The sequence below is a fragment of the Onychostoma macrolepis genome, chromosome 11 (genome assembly GCF_012432095.1).
Source record: "Onychostoma macrolepis isolate SWU-2019 chromosome 11, ASM1243209v1, whole genome shotgun sequence".
Classification (NCBI taxonomy): domain Eukaryota; kingdom Metazoa; phylum Chordata; class Actinopteri; order Cypriniformes; family Cyprinidae; genus Onychostoma; species Onychostoma macrolepis.
In genome coordinates, this window is record NC_081165.1 from 18,048,372 (window position 1) to 18,065,161 (window position 16,790).

Genomic DNA, 16,790 nt, shown 5'->3' on the forward strand with positions numbered 1-16,790 from the left:
GTAACGTCTGAAGAAATGCGAGACCTGTTTCTTTATTCTATGTGTTTTATGACGGCACTTTTATGGAAACTTAAAACCATACCCCCCCTCCCCCCTTGTCCCAATGGTACGCCCCTCACCCCTCCACAAACTTTTTCTCAGTGCTGACTGAACTAGCGATGGGAAGTCCGACTCATTTCCCCAATCGGTTCTTTTGAACAACTTGTTTCAAAGAACTAGTTAAAAACGTTTAAATAATTGCAGTTTATTACTACATTAACAATAATTATTATATCACATTATTAACATTTTAATAATAAGTGTGATAATTATAATGTCAGTTCTGTTTGATGCAACCACGATAAAGTAACTTTTAGCTATTAACTAGGATCATTACAAATCTGACTGTTCTGAAAAATACGGTTTTTCTTTTAACGGTCATTTGAACTGTTGACTCGTGAGCGAATTGTTCAGACCGATTTGGTGAACCAGTTCAAACGATTTATTCACAAATCGGACACACATGCTGAGCAGCATAGTTAGATCCTGTTTTATTAATGGCTTAAATCATTTGCAAACGACATGTCGGCACTGTATAGGATAGGAAATGAGGGCTTTTGTAATTTCTATAAAACGAGCCGTTGAACTGCATGCAGTCGGATCTTTTGAAAGGCAGAGAAGGTAGAATGTAATGTGCCATTATGGGACTGCAGGGTGCTGGTGCCTTTTATTAACATATGAAAGGTTTCACCTTGAAAAGGAGACTGTCTCACAGTAAATGCTTACGCTCCAGTCACAGAAAAGAGAGAAATGATTATTGATTTGACGAAGCGTAGCTGAACATGTCAAAGACTTCGACTGCGGTATTGTTTTCTTATATCAAAAGTTAAGAGTCGAAAACTGAGGTTAACCATGCGTACACAGTGGTTATCTTGAACCATGTTTCACACTTTTGACACTTGGTTAGTAAAACAGGTTTCGAGATGCGTTAGCAGTGTGCTACCCGCCAATAACAGCTTCATGGTGGAACTCTGAGCAAACGTCACTACATGGCTGTTTCGGTTGTCGTCGTGTGTTTCTGAAAATCAAACAGAAAAAAACGGTTTCCGTCGCATATTACTGGATATGCAGCCTGTGAAAGTTTCTGTGCAACGCTATGCATATTCAACGAGGTAAGCACTGAAGCAGGTTATGATTGGTTGGCTGTTGCTCAACAACTCGCTGTGATTAACCCAAGGGTGTAAACAACGCTTATTTATAACAACATGACAGCCTGGAATGCAAAAAGTTAATCAAATATTGAGTCATGCTAAAGTCACGCAATACTGCAGTCATATAATAATAGTATTAATAATTACCTATGATTGATAAATTGGCAAACGTTGACGTTTATAACTTGCAAAGCACACAACGTGCTTCCAACAACCTACCGCTAGATGTCAGCAGCGAGCTGAGGGTTCTTCTTCAGTGTTTTGTAGTAGTTTGATAAAATGATCGTAATAAAAATATAAACAAATTTAAAAATCCAGGGTTTTTCGCTTATACAAAAGTATAAACAGAAGATCTAAGTTAGGGTTGTCTTACTAACTTTACAAAGTAATATTGTTTACAACTAACTTGCAAGGTAATGTGGGGCCCAAATGAGGCAAGTATTCAATCTGTATTGCAGAAAAAAATCATTTGTACTAAGAACATAATGTAGCTGACATTTAAAATCACATTAGATCTTTTTTTATTATTTTATTTTTTATCAATAGAGTAACAGTTCTGTGTAATTGAGATGGGTTTTGTCAGTATTTTCCCTGGAGTGCTTTGTGGTTTCCCCTAAGAGAAAAAACAAACATTTACTTTGCAAGTGACTGAACTCATTTATAGTTCTTTTGATCTATGTGATCTAGTCAAAGCACGCAGTAAACTTGGATTGAATTCTACTATGATAATTCACAGATTAGCCACATAGATTCTGGCAGAAAAGTATGTGAAGGTGCAAACCATGAAGTAGAATGAAGGCTCCACCGATAGTCTGATAACCACTGTGTGTGTGGTCCTGGTATTCCCTACATTATGGGGACCAAATGTCTAACACACACACACACACATGTTTGTTTTTGTGAAAAGTGGGGACATCCCATAGGCGTAATTGTTTTTATACTGTACAAACTGTATGTGCTATCATCCTACACCAACCCTACACCTAAACCTACCCCTTACAGGAAACTTTGTGCTATTTCAGATTTTCAATACACTCCATTTTGTGTGATTTATAAACATTTTGAAAAGTGGGGACATGGGGTAATGTCCTGAAAAGTTACCTTTTCCTTGTAATACCCGTCATACCCTTGTCATTATACAAATTTATGTCCTCATTTTTCACAAAAACGTGAGCACACACACACTTATAACTTTTTTGTGAATAACCAGCATAAGCTTATAAGTGCTACTGAGCTGATTTGCCAGCACATTAAACACAACGAGTTAATAGACCGTGTGATCAAATAAACCTTGTTAGCACTTTACTAATGCCTTTGTCTAGACTTAGGCCACAAAGCATCATGTGACTGAACTGGTGCAAAAAGTGTGGCTTTACGACTACAACACATTTTTTTCTTATTTCCTGCAATTTTCTATATATTATACACAGCTGTGAAAAATATAAAAAACTAAAAACTAAACGTTGAGATGAAATGCATATCAAAAATAACATATATTATTAGCCTTTTGTAAATGTTTTAACCATTGGAAGTTTGCCATTTTCAATAACAGGAAACGGTGAGTGTGTTTTTGTTCATCCTAAAATGCGTACATTAAAAAAAGTTCTTATCTCATACTGTATGTCAGACTTTCAGTTACTAACACATTGTCTTTGTTGTGTTTTCGAATTTGTGGACAGAATAAGAAAGTGTGAAAGTGGATTCACAATCAAAACGAGAGCAGTTTATGCATCCAAATGCAATGCAGGGGAAAGACGCGCATGAGAATGTTTGTGAAATAACGTTCTCACCGGGGTTCTTATATCAACTTAAACTGTGGTTGGTGAGGGCAGTTGTAAAACATGAACTTAAAAGTAAAGCATAGGTCATAACCTATTTTTCTTAGAAAAAAACATAAGGTGGTAATGTGGCAGCTGTTTTTGTTCATGGCAAATAAAACAAGTAGGTAAAGTTAATGAAATTAATGAAGCCAGGTCAGTTAATTATTTTGTTAAGTTGAACTGAGGCTGGACAACATGTTTACGAGAGTGTATTTGTTTCAGTTGATTATTTAGTTTTGAAAAGGAAGCAAAAATCAGGAACTGGTGCATGATTTTATTTTATATTTTCAATATGATTTGTATTCTAAGATTTTTTATGCAGATGGAATGTGATGTGATGGCGTCATTCAGTAACTTCAAATCTGATGATTTGTTTAAAAACTAGGTACCATATACCTAAAAAAAACACACTGAACCACTGAACTTTCTGAAACATCCCACTCAGTCGCTTGAAATGAATCACGAGGCTGGCACTGATCTCTTTAACTGACTTGTTAACTCAGACATTTCCTTTTAATTTTTGAATTGTTGAAAATACAGTTATATACATTTTGTAATTTATTTAATTAATTAATTAAATCATTTATTTTGCTGTGGAAGGTGACACACGGCAATGGAAATGTTTTTTTTTTTTTTTTGTAGCTGGTAGCATTTCTTCCACTAACAGTGTTTTTTTTTGCCAGCATTCTTTCACACGTTTCAAAAACAGCAATTCTCAAAATTTTCGAAGATAAAAGCTGTGGCCTAGGTTTGCCTTTTGAGTGGTGCACGCGAGAACCAGTTTATTTCAAAACTTGCTGTGTGATTCATTTTAGTAGGGGAACTGAAGCGATGCCACTAAGTGTGAACCATTGAACTCTAAAATCTCCAAATAGCCCACTCAGTTTCTCATGAGAAATTTTTTTTAGAATAAAATGAAACCTTTGTTCTAAAGCCATTTGCCATCCTCATTTGTTCAGTGATTGTAGTGATGATGGCTGATCAATGCCATGATTTTGAAGTGGGACGCTAAATCATAAAACACTCCGAAGAACGGTAGGCAATTTTTCCTGTATAATAAGAGATAAAGGCTAGTAAAATATTTCTCAAAACTATTTAAGAGTTTGCACATACAATGACTGAAGTCTTTTGTTTATGCCACAATATTCTTAATAAAACGGAAAGAGACTTTGATAACTGTAAGATATTTTATTACACAGCATACATATACAAGCAAATATAAGAAAGAAACCATTTATTTGAAAGCTATATCTAGGAATAGTATAAACAAAATAAATAGTGAATATTCATGGTTGTCACTAAATTACTATAAAATGAGAATGTAGATGATACTTTCGAGATTACTGTCAAAATATGTACGTACGCCTATACAAATGCTTGCATTGCTTGCAATTCATTACACTAAGTAATATGTTCACCAATACACAATATATTTTTACGTGTAGACCACAAAACCAGTCTTAAGTCGCTGGGGTATATTTGTAGCAATAGCCAAAAATACATTGTGTGGGTCAAAATTATTGATTTTTCTTTTATGCCAAAAATCATTAGGATATTAAGTAAAGATCATGTTCCATGAAGAGATTTTGTAAATTTCTTACTGTAAATGTATCAAAACTTAATTTTTGATTAGTATTATGCATTGCTAAGAACTTCATTTGGACAACTTTAAAGGCGATTTTCTCAATATTTTGATTTTTTTGCACCCTCAGATTCCAGATTTTCAAATAGTTGTATCTCGGCCAAATATTGTCCGATCCTAACAAACCATACATCAATGGAAAGCTTATTTATTCAGCTTTCAGATTATGTATAAATCTCAATTTTGAAAAATTGACACTAAAAATTAAGACTGGTTTTGTCATCCCAGGTCACAATTATAGAAAACAAATGCAAAAATATAAGCATTATTTAATTACACATCATACACAGACAAGTATACAAAAGAAACCTTTTATTTTAATCTAGGAAGAGTTCAAACTTAATAAATTGTGAATATTCACGATGGTCACTAAATTGTTATACAGTCACCGAGTAGATTAATGATGTTTTCTAGATTATCAATTGTACAATAAGTGATGTTCACCCATACATAATCTATTTTTATGTAGGAAATTAAATATACAAATGTATAGAACATTACTCAAAAAAAGTTCAAATATATGCAATATTCATATTAAATGCTCTAAGTAATTAATATCTCATTTTACCAAATGCTTAAAACTAAATATCTTAATATATTTTAATATATTTTATTTTATATATAAAAGCTTTATTTGATAATTTCACTGATCAAGAAAGAGAGCATTCTGAAAAAAGCAAACTGAAAAGCAGCTTTCACTCCTTCAGAGAAAGAGAGAAAAGCCGCCCGCGGGTTGATGTACCGGTATTTCCAGAATAAGTCTCAGATGTGCCATTAGAGAGAGAATTTGAGGAAATGTAGCTTTGGTCTCCCTGACCCAGGCAGCTCAAACACAGCATCGAAGCTCTGTGCCTGAAATGCTGATCCAAAAAGAAGTAGATGGCTGGATTTACACAACTGTTGAGAAATGCCAGGCAGCAGGACAGCATGAGTCCATTAACTATGACCACCTTTGTTTCCCCGCTAAGATCTCCCGTGCTCATCAGTAAGATGACCTGCATGGTCTTGAAAAAATTGAAAGGTAGCCAAGAGATCAGAAAAGCCGCAATTATGGCAAACACAATCTTCAGCGAATGTCGGCGCCTGGCTTCTGCACGTGAGTTTGCGGCAGTATGACAGTGACGCCGCAGGTTAACCAAAATTGACCCATAACAGAGGCAGAGAATCAGTACAGGGAGCAGGAAGGTTAGAAATATGGTCAGGAGATTCATTCCTTGGACAAAAGAGGATTTCGAATCCTCCGAACACAACATATCATCTGACAGTCGACGGTACACCAATGATGGGATTCCCAGGAAGAAAGAAATGATCCACACGACGCCACAGGTGATCTGCGCACAGTTGCTGCTTCGCAGAAACTGAGAGTCCATCAGACGCACCACAGCCAGGTATCGGTCTACACTCATGCAGGTGAGGAAGAAGATATTGGAAAATCGGTTGACCGCAATGATGAAGCTGCTGATCTTGCACATGGCCTCACCGAAGTGCCACTCACCAAAACTGTCCGAAATCGCCCACAGTGGCAATGTGAAGACAAACACAAGGTCGGCCAATGCCAGGTTTATCACGAAGGTGTCCACAAGACGTCCGTTTTTCTTACGCCGCCTGCCGATGACCACAATGACGAACAGGTTCCCCAAGAAGCCAGTGAGGAACATGATGAAGTACAGCACAGGAATGTAGATACTGGACAGGGGCAGTACTGAATCACTCTCGACAGGAATGTAGAAGTAGTCATCTGTGGAATTCATTGAAAGAAAATGAGTATAGTCATCGCTTGTGGAGCTCACTGTAACATCAGAGAGTGCCATCTCTGTGCTGCTTGCCATCTGTGCACAAGTGATGGGCAAATTAGACAACCTAGCGTGTCACATGCTTAGAAACCACAAACTGCAATAACAGGCTCTCTCTTTCTCTCTATTTCCTTAAAACGTTTAAATAGATCACAAAGAGGCACATTTTCTTAAACTTCCAGTTCTGAAATGTAAATTACTGAGTTTTTATTTCCATCATGTCAATATAGATAGTTAGAAGGACTTGCTTTATTGCTAACTGGGTCATGAGTGTAGTTACTTTCTAAAAAGCTGTTCTTCCTCAACGATTGATGTGAGAATCTTATCACAAATGTTTCTTATGAGATCAGTTCCTCTTAGCAAGACTAAACTTAGAAAAACTAAATGCACACAGTCTAAAAAAGTAGTGAGAAAAATGTTGTACCACTAGGTTGGTGAGATTTTTGTAATTCAACTGTGCAACAAACTGAAGAATAAGAGTGTGAAAGGTGCAGAACCTATTTGAGAAGTCTTCCGAGCTACTGTGGTTTCCTGGTGTTTAGTATAAAAAACAATTTTTTTTATACTAAATGAACTTTTTTCCTCTAACAGATATAAGAACAAGACAGGATTCGAATGGTCACAACAAATGTAATAGAAATAAATACTGTAAAATGGTGCGGTAACAGGACATTTTGATGGAAACTGTGTTGTGAGGAATGAACACCGCTCACACGACAGTCTGTTTGGTCAACGCGGTGAATCCATGTGGCCGATTTGAGCTTATTATGAAACTGAGGTGTGATTTTTTTTTCAGAATGTAGAACCCTTTCAGAATGACTGGATTTTCGCCCACGAAACAACGGAAAATGTAATTGCGCCTTAAGGCAGGTGAATGAACAGAAACATGAACAAATCATTTCAAAGTGAACTCCAGTGATTCAGTTGTGTACTAACAACATGCATATTTAATTAGAATTTATCAATGTGATTTTTCAGTTTCAGATTCCTTTAAAATATTTTTTAGGACATATATTACTCAAGACATCTGTTGGCATGTGTACAGTCATTGTACTTTTGTTTTTGAAAGGACTAGCTATTGATGTGGTCCCAGATTTACCTTGTAATGTTTATCACGCACTGGGTTCAGAGGCAGTTACATAGTGGTTAGAGAAAAAAATTGGCAGCAACCTGAAGGGTTGAAGATTTCCTGTGCTGATCAGTGTGCAAGTCGGCAGAAAGTCCCCTCTATCCAAATCCTGCAAGACACAATAAGGACTACACTAATGCAATTAAAATTCAATTTTAAATTAAATATTAAATTAAACATTATATTTTTAATCTTGACCAAAAAATTTTTTTAAAAGCTCTGTATACAGACAATACTTGTGAAAATGATGTTTATGCAACACATAAAAAAAATGTACCTTTTACCAATATTTTGGTCAACAAATATTTTGGCATCGGCAAAAGGCAAACTGTTGCCTTTAAAAGAAATTTTAGCTTTCATTAGCATTTCTGATTAATATATTTAGTTTTGGACTTAGTGAAGGTGTTCTATAGAAAATCTATCAATATTTAATTTTTTTTTAAACCAAAATTAATTGACTGTACGTTAAAGACAGGACTAATTATCAATATACAGGTGCATCTCAATAAATTAGAATGTCATGGAAAAGTTTCAGTAATTCAAGTAAAATTGTGAAACTCGTGTATTAAATAAATTCAGTGCACACAGACTGTAGTTTAAGTCTTTAGTTCTTTTAATTGTGATGATTTTGGCTCACATTTAACAAAAATCCACCAATTCACTATCTCAACAAATTAGAATATGGTGACAAGCCAATCAGCTAATCAACTCAAAACACCTGCAAAGGTTTCCTGAGCCTTCAAAATGGTCTCTCAGTTTGGTTCACTAGACTACACAATCACGGGGAAGACTGCTGATCTGACAGTTGTCCAGAAGACAATCATTGACACCCTTCACAAGGAGGTTAAGCCACAAACATTCATTGCCAAAGAAGCTGGCTGATCACAGAGTGCTGTATTCAAGCATGTTAACAGAGAGTTGAGTGGAAGGAAAAAGTGTGGAAGAAAAAGATGCACAACCAACCGAGAGAACCGCAGCCTTATGAGGATTGTCAAGCAAAATCCATTCAAGAATTTGGGTGAACTTCACAAGGAATGGACTGAGGCTGGAGTCAAGGCATCAAGAGCCACCGCACACAGACATGTCAAGGAATTTGGCTACAGTTGTCGTATTCCTCTTGTTAAGCCACTCCTGAACCACAGACAACGTCAGAGGCGTCTTACCTGGGCTAAGGAGAAGAAGAACTGGACTGTTGCCCAGTGGTCCAAAGTCCTCTTTTCAGATGAGAGCAAGTTTTGTATTTCATTTGGAAACCAAGGTCCTAGAGTCTGGAGGAAGGCTGGAGAAGCTCATAGCCCAAGTTGCTTGAAGTCCAGTGTTAAGTTTCCACAGTCTGTGATGATTTGGGGTGCAATGTCATCTGCTGGTGTTGGTCCATTGTGTTTTTTGAAAACCAAAGTCACTGCACCCGTTTACCAAGAAATTTTGGAGCCCTTCATGCTTCCTTCTGCTGACCAGCTTTTTAAAGATGCTGATTTCATTTTCCAGCAGGAAAAATTGAAAAAATCCAAAAACTGCAGATGAGCTGAAGGCCACTTTCAAAGAAACCTTTTTTTCTTTTTCGTTTTCTTACCGCCCACACCCACATACGTGCTAATACTGTATTTTCGCGCATCAGGGAGGCGCTATCAACATGTGCGAAATTGAAATGCTTTTGAAAGAGCCTTTCGATTTGGCGATCACGCGTACAGTGCTCTGTGTAAAGGGAGAACATCTTACAAGATCAGATATTTGTCAATAAACTAAGAATCTGTTGATGTATGGTTTCGTCAGTCTCAGTGGTGTAGTGCAGGGTATATTCAGGTATACGGCGTATCAGTCGGCTTTGCGTAGCCTATACCTACTTCTAAATACCCTCTGGTGTCTCGCATTAGCCAAAATAATGACAGTCCACCACATGATTTGCTAATCAAATCGTCTGTGAATAAATGCAAATATTCCCTAAAAACACCCAGTAAAGACAGTGATGCGGTCAGGACGCGCCGGCTTCCCTTTAAATATGATTGATGATTGCGCCCGCGCCTGCTTTGCCCCCAGACAAGATGGCAAAATAATAATTAATTATTGATTTCTAATTTGAATCAGTACATTATAATATGAAAAGAAAAATCAAAAGGACCAGGTTTTTGCGATCAGATATTTTTTAAACCTGTAAACTTTTCAGTCCAAGGATCCAGTAAACGAACGCGTTCAAACAGCTCTAATACAGAGATTGCGGAGAGTCGTTTCAGCTTGTATTTGGCTTAAAAGCACGAGTGTTTTATAATGGATTTTTTTCACTATATATAAAAATTGTAAATGGTATTGGGGAGGGTGGAGGGAGGGATTACATTTGCCCGTCACTGCCATGGGAGAAACAGTCAGTCAAACATAGGAATATGTACAATTCTGGAAATCTCTTTTGTTTTTGTTTTTCAAATAGAGATCATATTCTCCTATGATTCTCAGTAGACAACTAAACAAATAGCTTGTAATTTACTAGAGGTTCTGACAAAATGTTAATTGCTGCGGTCTATTGCAAAATTTGCACCTCTGTTGTGGCTAATATTAATTTCATAATTATCCTTACTCCGTGAAGTAGCAGAAGTTACATGAAAATGTGGAAATGGCCCATTTTGGGGTGAATTAAATGCAAGTCTTAAATGTCACTGTTTATAAGGCATTCATCCTTTCACTTTAAAAAAAAATGGGAGCATAAAAATAGTAGCCTACAAATTGTATTATGCACTTTCTCCGCAGCAGTTCAGTCTGTGTCCTCCCTAGATATTTTTTCAGATGCGCTCGTATCAAACTACTTATATCGACATTAACTGTATCGCTCCATACCGTATCGCTTATAAAGAATATATCGATATATCGTACAAACTCGATATACTGCCCAGCTCTAGTACATATATAGTAAATGAATATACTTTCCAGAAGGCCAACAATTCACTAAAAATGTTTTTATTTTTTTTTATTGGTCTTATGAAGTATTCTAATTTGTTGAGATAGTGAATTGCTGGGTTTTTGTTAAATGTGAGCCAAAATCATCACAATTAAAATAACCAAAGACTTAAACTACTTCAGTCTGTGTGCACTGAAGTTATTTAATACACGAGTTTCACAATTTGAGTTGAATTACTGAAATAAATGAACTTTTCCACGACATTCTAATTTATTGAGATGCACCTGTACTAATTATTAATTATAGATTGTAAATTCGGTCTTAGTGTATTGGTCTCTAATATGGGTTGTTATTCTCGAATTATAATTTTGTGCAAACTTCAACACATCACGACTGTCCTGACTGTCAAATCACTTTATATTTAGCAACTTCAAAACAACAGTAAATGGCAATTCTGCAAAACAGATGGTGTTTATGACCTTTACATACAGATATTTTGAATTATTTCAAGATTGAAGCACTCAGTGGAGCCTTGAAGGTTAACTTTGCATTTAGAGGCTGATCGTACGGTCATATTTGACATTTTTACTTCCAGCACTGGAAACTTCATAAAAATTATGTGTCTGCACATCAAAAATAGGTCATGAAGTCTATACAAACCTTTCCGCATTATGTAAAGACACAATTAATAATATATTTGTAAAAAAAATATTTCAAATATACATTTAATGCACTGTATAGCATACATAATACAATTATGTGTGTTTTAAAGTCAGGACCTGCAGAGTAATTGGCTCTATAGTTTTAGAGAATGTCATGATTTTACTCTAGGATAGTGCCTTAACATGTTGTACTACTTTCATCGATCCATTTGGGCCTCTATAAAAAGGGCTTTGTACTGGGTAAAGGGTAGGTTTATATATCCAGAGCCTTGATGTATCAGCGTAGCAAGCAGGTCACTGCAAGGTTACATTTCCTCAGGCAGTCACTTCTGTGTAGAATTATCAGGTGATGTGCACAGAGAGAGCGAGTTGTCTTATTCTCAGCGCAAAGGATAGGAAGTGCACAAAAACACATTTGACCATCTTTCCGATGATCTTTCTCACACTTACGTTATCTCTATTCTTGCAATGATGAGTTGTTTGGGCACAATCTGCTGCTAGTCTCAAAAGAGAGATTCGCTGTAAATGTTAAGTCCACCTTTTGTGTTCAGAAGTGATTATCTGTAATTAATAGCCATTTAAACAAATGCAGATAACAAACAAACAACAGGAAACTTGCATGCATTGTGGTAACGTACACAAGTAGAGTTGCAGAAAACGGTCAGAATTGAAGTAATATTGACCTCTGGTGGTGGTAACATAACATTTGTGGTAGTAAGTTTTAAATGCAATTCAGCGGGTTTTTAATGCAGTTTTATTACAAATATCTACATTTTCAAAAATGAAAAATATGACCATTAATTCATCAGTCTGAAGCCTGTATTTATATATTTTTATTTGAAATAATTTTTAAAAATAAATAAATTGACAATTAATTTTATTTTAGTGGCCTATCATTTATATACTATTATAGTTTTTGCTAATATTTTGAATGAAATTTTATTTTTTATATTTTAAAAATTTTAATTTTAGTAAAAGGTTTGGTAATTTTGTTGCACATTTTTTCCTTTCATCATTTATTTTAAAATGTTTTTATTAAGTTGTACTTTATTAAGTTTTAGTCATTTTAGTACTTCGCTAAATTAAATAAAAATGTGAAATGTTAAATAAATAAATAAAATATAGATAAAAAGAAATAAATACTAGATTTTAATTTTAATTTTAGCTAATGATAACAGTGCCACTCCAAGCCTTCAATACTGGAAAGGATGTCACATAACTTATCTAAATGCAAGAAAACACGGCTTTTGGTTTTAGAAAATGATTGCCACAAGTAGCAACCATGAACCGATAAGATCATGTATTGACCAGTGCACCATATAAGCTGCGATAATTTAAATACCATTTTTTTCTCAACCAGGCCCTCATGAGGTTCACAAAATCAGCTGAATCTGCACAAAGATCATGAAGTTCATATGCACTCACGCTGATACCATCTGTGGTCACATCAAACATCTGAGTAGATTGTTCCAAACAAACATGTGTTCAATTCAGATATCTTTAAAACTGTTTAATGGACACTTATCGTAGCATTTTCAAGTGATTTGGTTTTATGAATATGTTAAAATGTTCTGTTTGCTTATATTTGAAAACATGGATCGTTTAAAACCATTTAATATGTGTTAAATGCATATTATCTCATTCAGGTCTTTCTGGTCGTCGTAGCCCATGTGATTCCTCTCTAGTTTGGTAATGTGGTGATTGTAATTACATATATACTTATGGCTTACTTTACTTTTTACTTTAGGCTGTGTTTAGTTGTGTGAAAATTTTGTCAGATACACACTTGGAGTATCTTTCTCAACCTCCTTTTATCTGTTTCAGCAGCTCACAAAAAAACATTCTTTCCTGTGAAGGACTGGGTGAGTGTTTCCACAGACAGATTTCCTGCACCACTGAGAGCCATTTATTGGTTTACAACCAGTGTACCGTATGTACAATTTCATCAGTGACATTTACATTTCACTTTTAGATGTAATAACTTCTTTCCTTTATGCTTCCATTTTAAAATGGTTCTTTAAGACATCACAATTGTTCAAATATTTACAATAAATATATAAGAAAAAAAATACTGCAGTTTGTGTTTGGTTATGGCATTACACGACTTCTCCCAACTGTTAAACAATATCTGTCTATAAAACAAAATGCATTTTTGGTTATAATATTCACTTTGATGTTTTCTTTTAATGTGCACTGATCATATTTATTACACTTGGAGTGAAAAGCTTCCTAAGAAATACATTAATTTAGAAATGATGATAGGCTGGATTTTAATTTTGTTGAAAAATATTAAAGCTATTATTACGTAATGGCATTAAATATTGATATTGATAAGTATTATATATAATTTGAGTCTGATACAGTACACTACTGATAAAAAGTTTGGGGTTGGTAAGATTTTTTTATGTATTTGAAAGCAGCATGCATTTATTTAAACAAAACTACAGTAAAAACAATATTGTGAAATAGTATTACCATTTAGTTTTCTATTTTTTTCTATTTTAATTTTTTTTGAATTTTCAGCAGTCTTCAGTGTCACGTGATCTTTCAGAAATCATTCTAATTTGCTGATTTGGTGCTTTTCATTTTCTAATGATCAGTGTTGGAAATTTGTGCTGCTTTTTTCATAGTTCTTTGTCAGTTTCACAAGTCGGTTGGTCTGACTAATTATGTTACCCGCAACCAAACCAAATCTTTTTTTTTTTTTTTTCTTAAAGTGAGAATGCGATAAAGAATAGCTCTCCTCAGCCTGTTATTGTACAATCTGGCATCACTGGCTTTAACATTCAAACATAATTAGCAGAATGAATCTTATCGGCTAACATGCTGACTAAGAGCCTGTAGTGCTGATCCCTCTCACATCTAATGAGCCCATTTGTCCAATTTGGTCTCAGTTTTCATAAATGTCGTGCATTTGAAAAGAAGCTTCTTATTGATTTATAAGTTTTCATATGCACATTAAAGCTCTCTTTCAAAATATGCCCTAATTGATATTTTAACCATTTCATGCATGAATTATTAAATCACAAGGTAATATATATTTTTTTAATGTTTGTTTTTATTTTTAAAGAAGTGTAATTTTCCCCCCAATATATTTTATTTTGAGGGAGTTAGTGTAGTGTCCAACTGTAGTGGACACCATGCATCAACGGTATTAAAAGTGATTCAATAGATGTAACGGGGCTGACGAGACGTGAGACTTTCGGATCCAAGTGCAAGCTTTTATTGATGAATGAATGAATGAATGAGGCATTTATATAGCGCTTTAATGTGTATTGCAATACACCCAAAGCGCTTTACAATCATGTGGGGGGTCTCTTCTCAACCACCACCAGTGTGCAGCATCCACAGGACAATGGCGCCAGTGCGCTCACCACACACCAGCTACAGGTGGAGAGGAGAGAGTGTCATAGAGCCAATCAAGTGGATGGGGATTATTGGGAAGCCATGATAGACAAGGGCCAGTGGAGGGAATTTGGCCAGGACACCAGGGTTACACCCCTACTCTTTACGATGAGTGTCATGGGATTTTTAATGACCACAGAGAGTCAGGACCTCGGTTTAACGTCTCATCCGAAAGACGGTGCTTTTTTTTTTACAGTATAGTGTCCCCATCACTATACTGGGGCATTAGGACCCACACAGACTGCAGGGTGAGCACCCCCTGCTGGCCTCACTAACACCTCTTCCAACAGCAACCTAGTTTTCCCAGGAGGTCTCCCATCCAGGTACTGACCAGGCTCAGCCCTGCTTAGCTTCCATGGGCAACCGGTCTTGGGCTGCAGGGTGATATGGCTGTGGCTAATAGGCATGGTCATAAATACAGGCAGGGTTGAGCAATGGCAAACAGGTATGGCAGGGACAAGACAAAGAGTAATCCTAGGGCAAGCAAGTGCAGACTGGATTCGTGACAATAGAACTCATTGACTAGTCTGAAAAAAATGTTTTTAAAACATTTACTAAGAGCAAGTGGTATGGATACGCATTAGAAGGCTTAAGAAGTTTTTGAATATATGATGCAATTTCTCAAAACAAAAAATAAATACAAAGACAGTAATTAAATGGAATAGTAGACAGCGCTTTGGGGGTTCACCACTTGATGGTTGGGATGTGATGCTACAACCTAAATGGTTCAAAATGGTTTCCAAACATCTGTCCACTTTAGTGGACACCATGCATGAAAGGGTTAAATTAAATGCATTTACAGTAAAAGTAACCTTTTCACTGAGTGAGAAACACACTTAAGTCAGATTTAAAGGTTATTGATGGTGCACAGGATGTGAAACAAACTGTGTTACAAATAATCATAGCTCTCTGTGTGAGACTAAGAAAAAGAAAGGGGGAAAAAAACGAAGAAAAAAAAAAACCCCACAGCAGACAGACATTCTAACCGCAAAGATGTTCAGAGATTGCTATCAAGAAGAAAACATCAGTCCCATACCAGGGTGCAAGGGTGACGAGAGGCCCAAGGCCATCTCAAACAAGATGGAGGCAGTGCTGATGTTTCTGTTGTTTTAGATTATTTTTACTCACAGCCTCCTAAACTGATTACACTGGATTTAGTGCATGCACTATATTTGCAAGTCGTGCAAGAAATGTAAACTACAAATTTTATCAGAGAATTTTGTCAGAGGCTGAGACCTTTGGTATTTCAGAAACAAGTAACAGTTGTTCTGTAGGCAGACAGTCTGAATTAAGGAGTCTATGCTGATCCCACAACAAACACTCAATACATATTCAGACTCGGTACTGTTTGTGGTGTTATGTATTTCGATAATTTATTAAAATTTGACTGAACAGAAATTGTTTCTTTGGCCTAATTATACTGCAGAGTTTAACACTTTTACAGTACATTTTACTTACTTTACTTACTTTAGTTAGGATAGAAATGTTTAGGTTATGTCTATTTTCGTTTCTGCCCCCAAAACAGGAAGAGGAACTCCAGTATGCACTTCACTACCTGATGCTGCATGCTAATGCTGTGCACCGAGTGGTATACTATTTGTTCATAAAGCAAAGTTAGTATTTGAAGTTGTTTGAATTATTTTATTTTAACCCTATAAATCCTGTAAATTATCAAAACTTTGTAAACCTGTTGTATACAATCTACTACCTGCCTTCTGTCATATTGATAATTTATCTTTTTTTTTCTTCTTTTTTAATTTTTTTTTAGCAAAATGCCTTAAAATGTTCCCCTCCAGGTTGTGGTACATGTCATTTTGCAGAGAAATCTTTGCTGAATTTTATAAATGTAAGAATAACTATTATATTGTTAGTAATATTTTAAGATGAACACTTATGCTTGCTTAAATATCCATACATCACTGATTACTTGATTATGCTATTTTTATTCAAATTAAATCGTGTTAGATCCATCACATATGAAACATCAGACTTTTGAGGAATGTTTATTTCTGTATCTCTGAAGCATCATTGTATTGCACTGGATTGTATGATTTGTCCTCAGAATTAAAGAGCTTAGTTCATAAAACAAAGCATTTTTACTAAGACATATTATTGGGAGATATAGAGTGACAACTGATATTTATATATATATTTACTTTGTAAGTAGTCTGCTATATTGTTTTAAATAATTTCAGAATTTAATGTTCATATAAATAACTGCGTATTTTGCTCAGCTTGGTTGTTTTTTCGTCCTCATGAGTT

At 35.5% G+C, this 16,790-nt stretch overlaps 1 protein-coding gene across 1 annotated transcript; it reads right to left on the minus strand.

Annotated features, from left to right (window-relative positions):
* Nucleotides 1-4,189: 4,189 nt before the first annotated feature.
* gpr25 (G protein-coupled receptor 25) lies at nucleotides 4,190-15,122 on the minus strand. Its single transcript, XM_058790561.1, has 2 exons — nucleotides 11,574-15,122; nucleotides 4,190-7,683 (listed from the first exon to the last, which is right to left on the minus strand). The coding sequence occupies exon 2, from the start codon at nucleotides 6,479-6,481 to the stop codon at nucleotides 5,348-5,350; it is 1,134 nt and encodes a 377-aa protein (XP_058646544.1). The 5' UTR covers nucleotides 6,482-7,683; nucleotides 11,574-15,122; the 3' UTR covers nucleotides 4,190-5,347.
* Nucleotides 15,123-16,790: the final 1,668 nt, after the last annotated feature.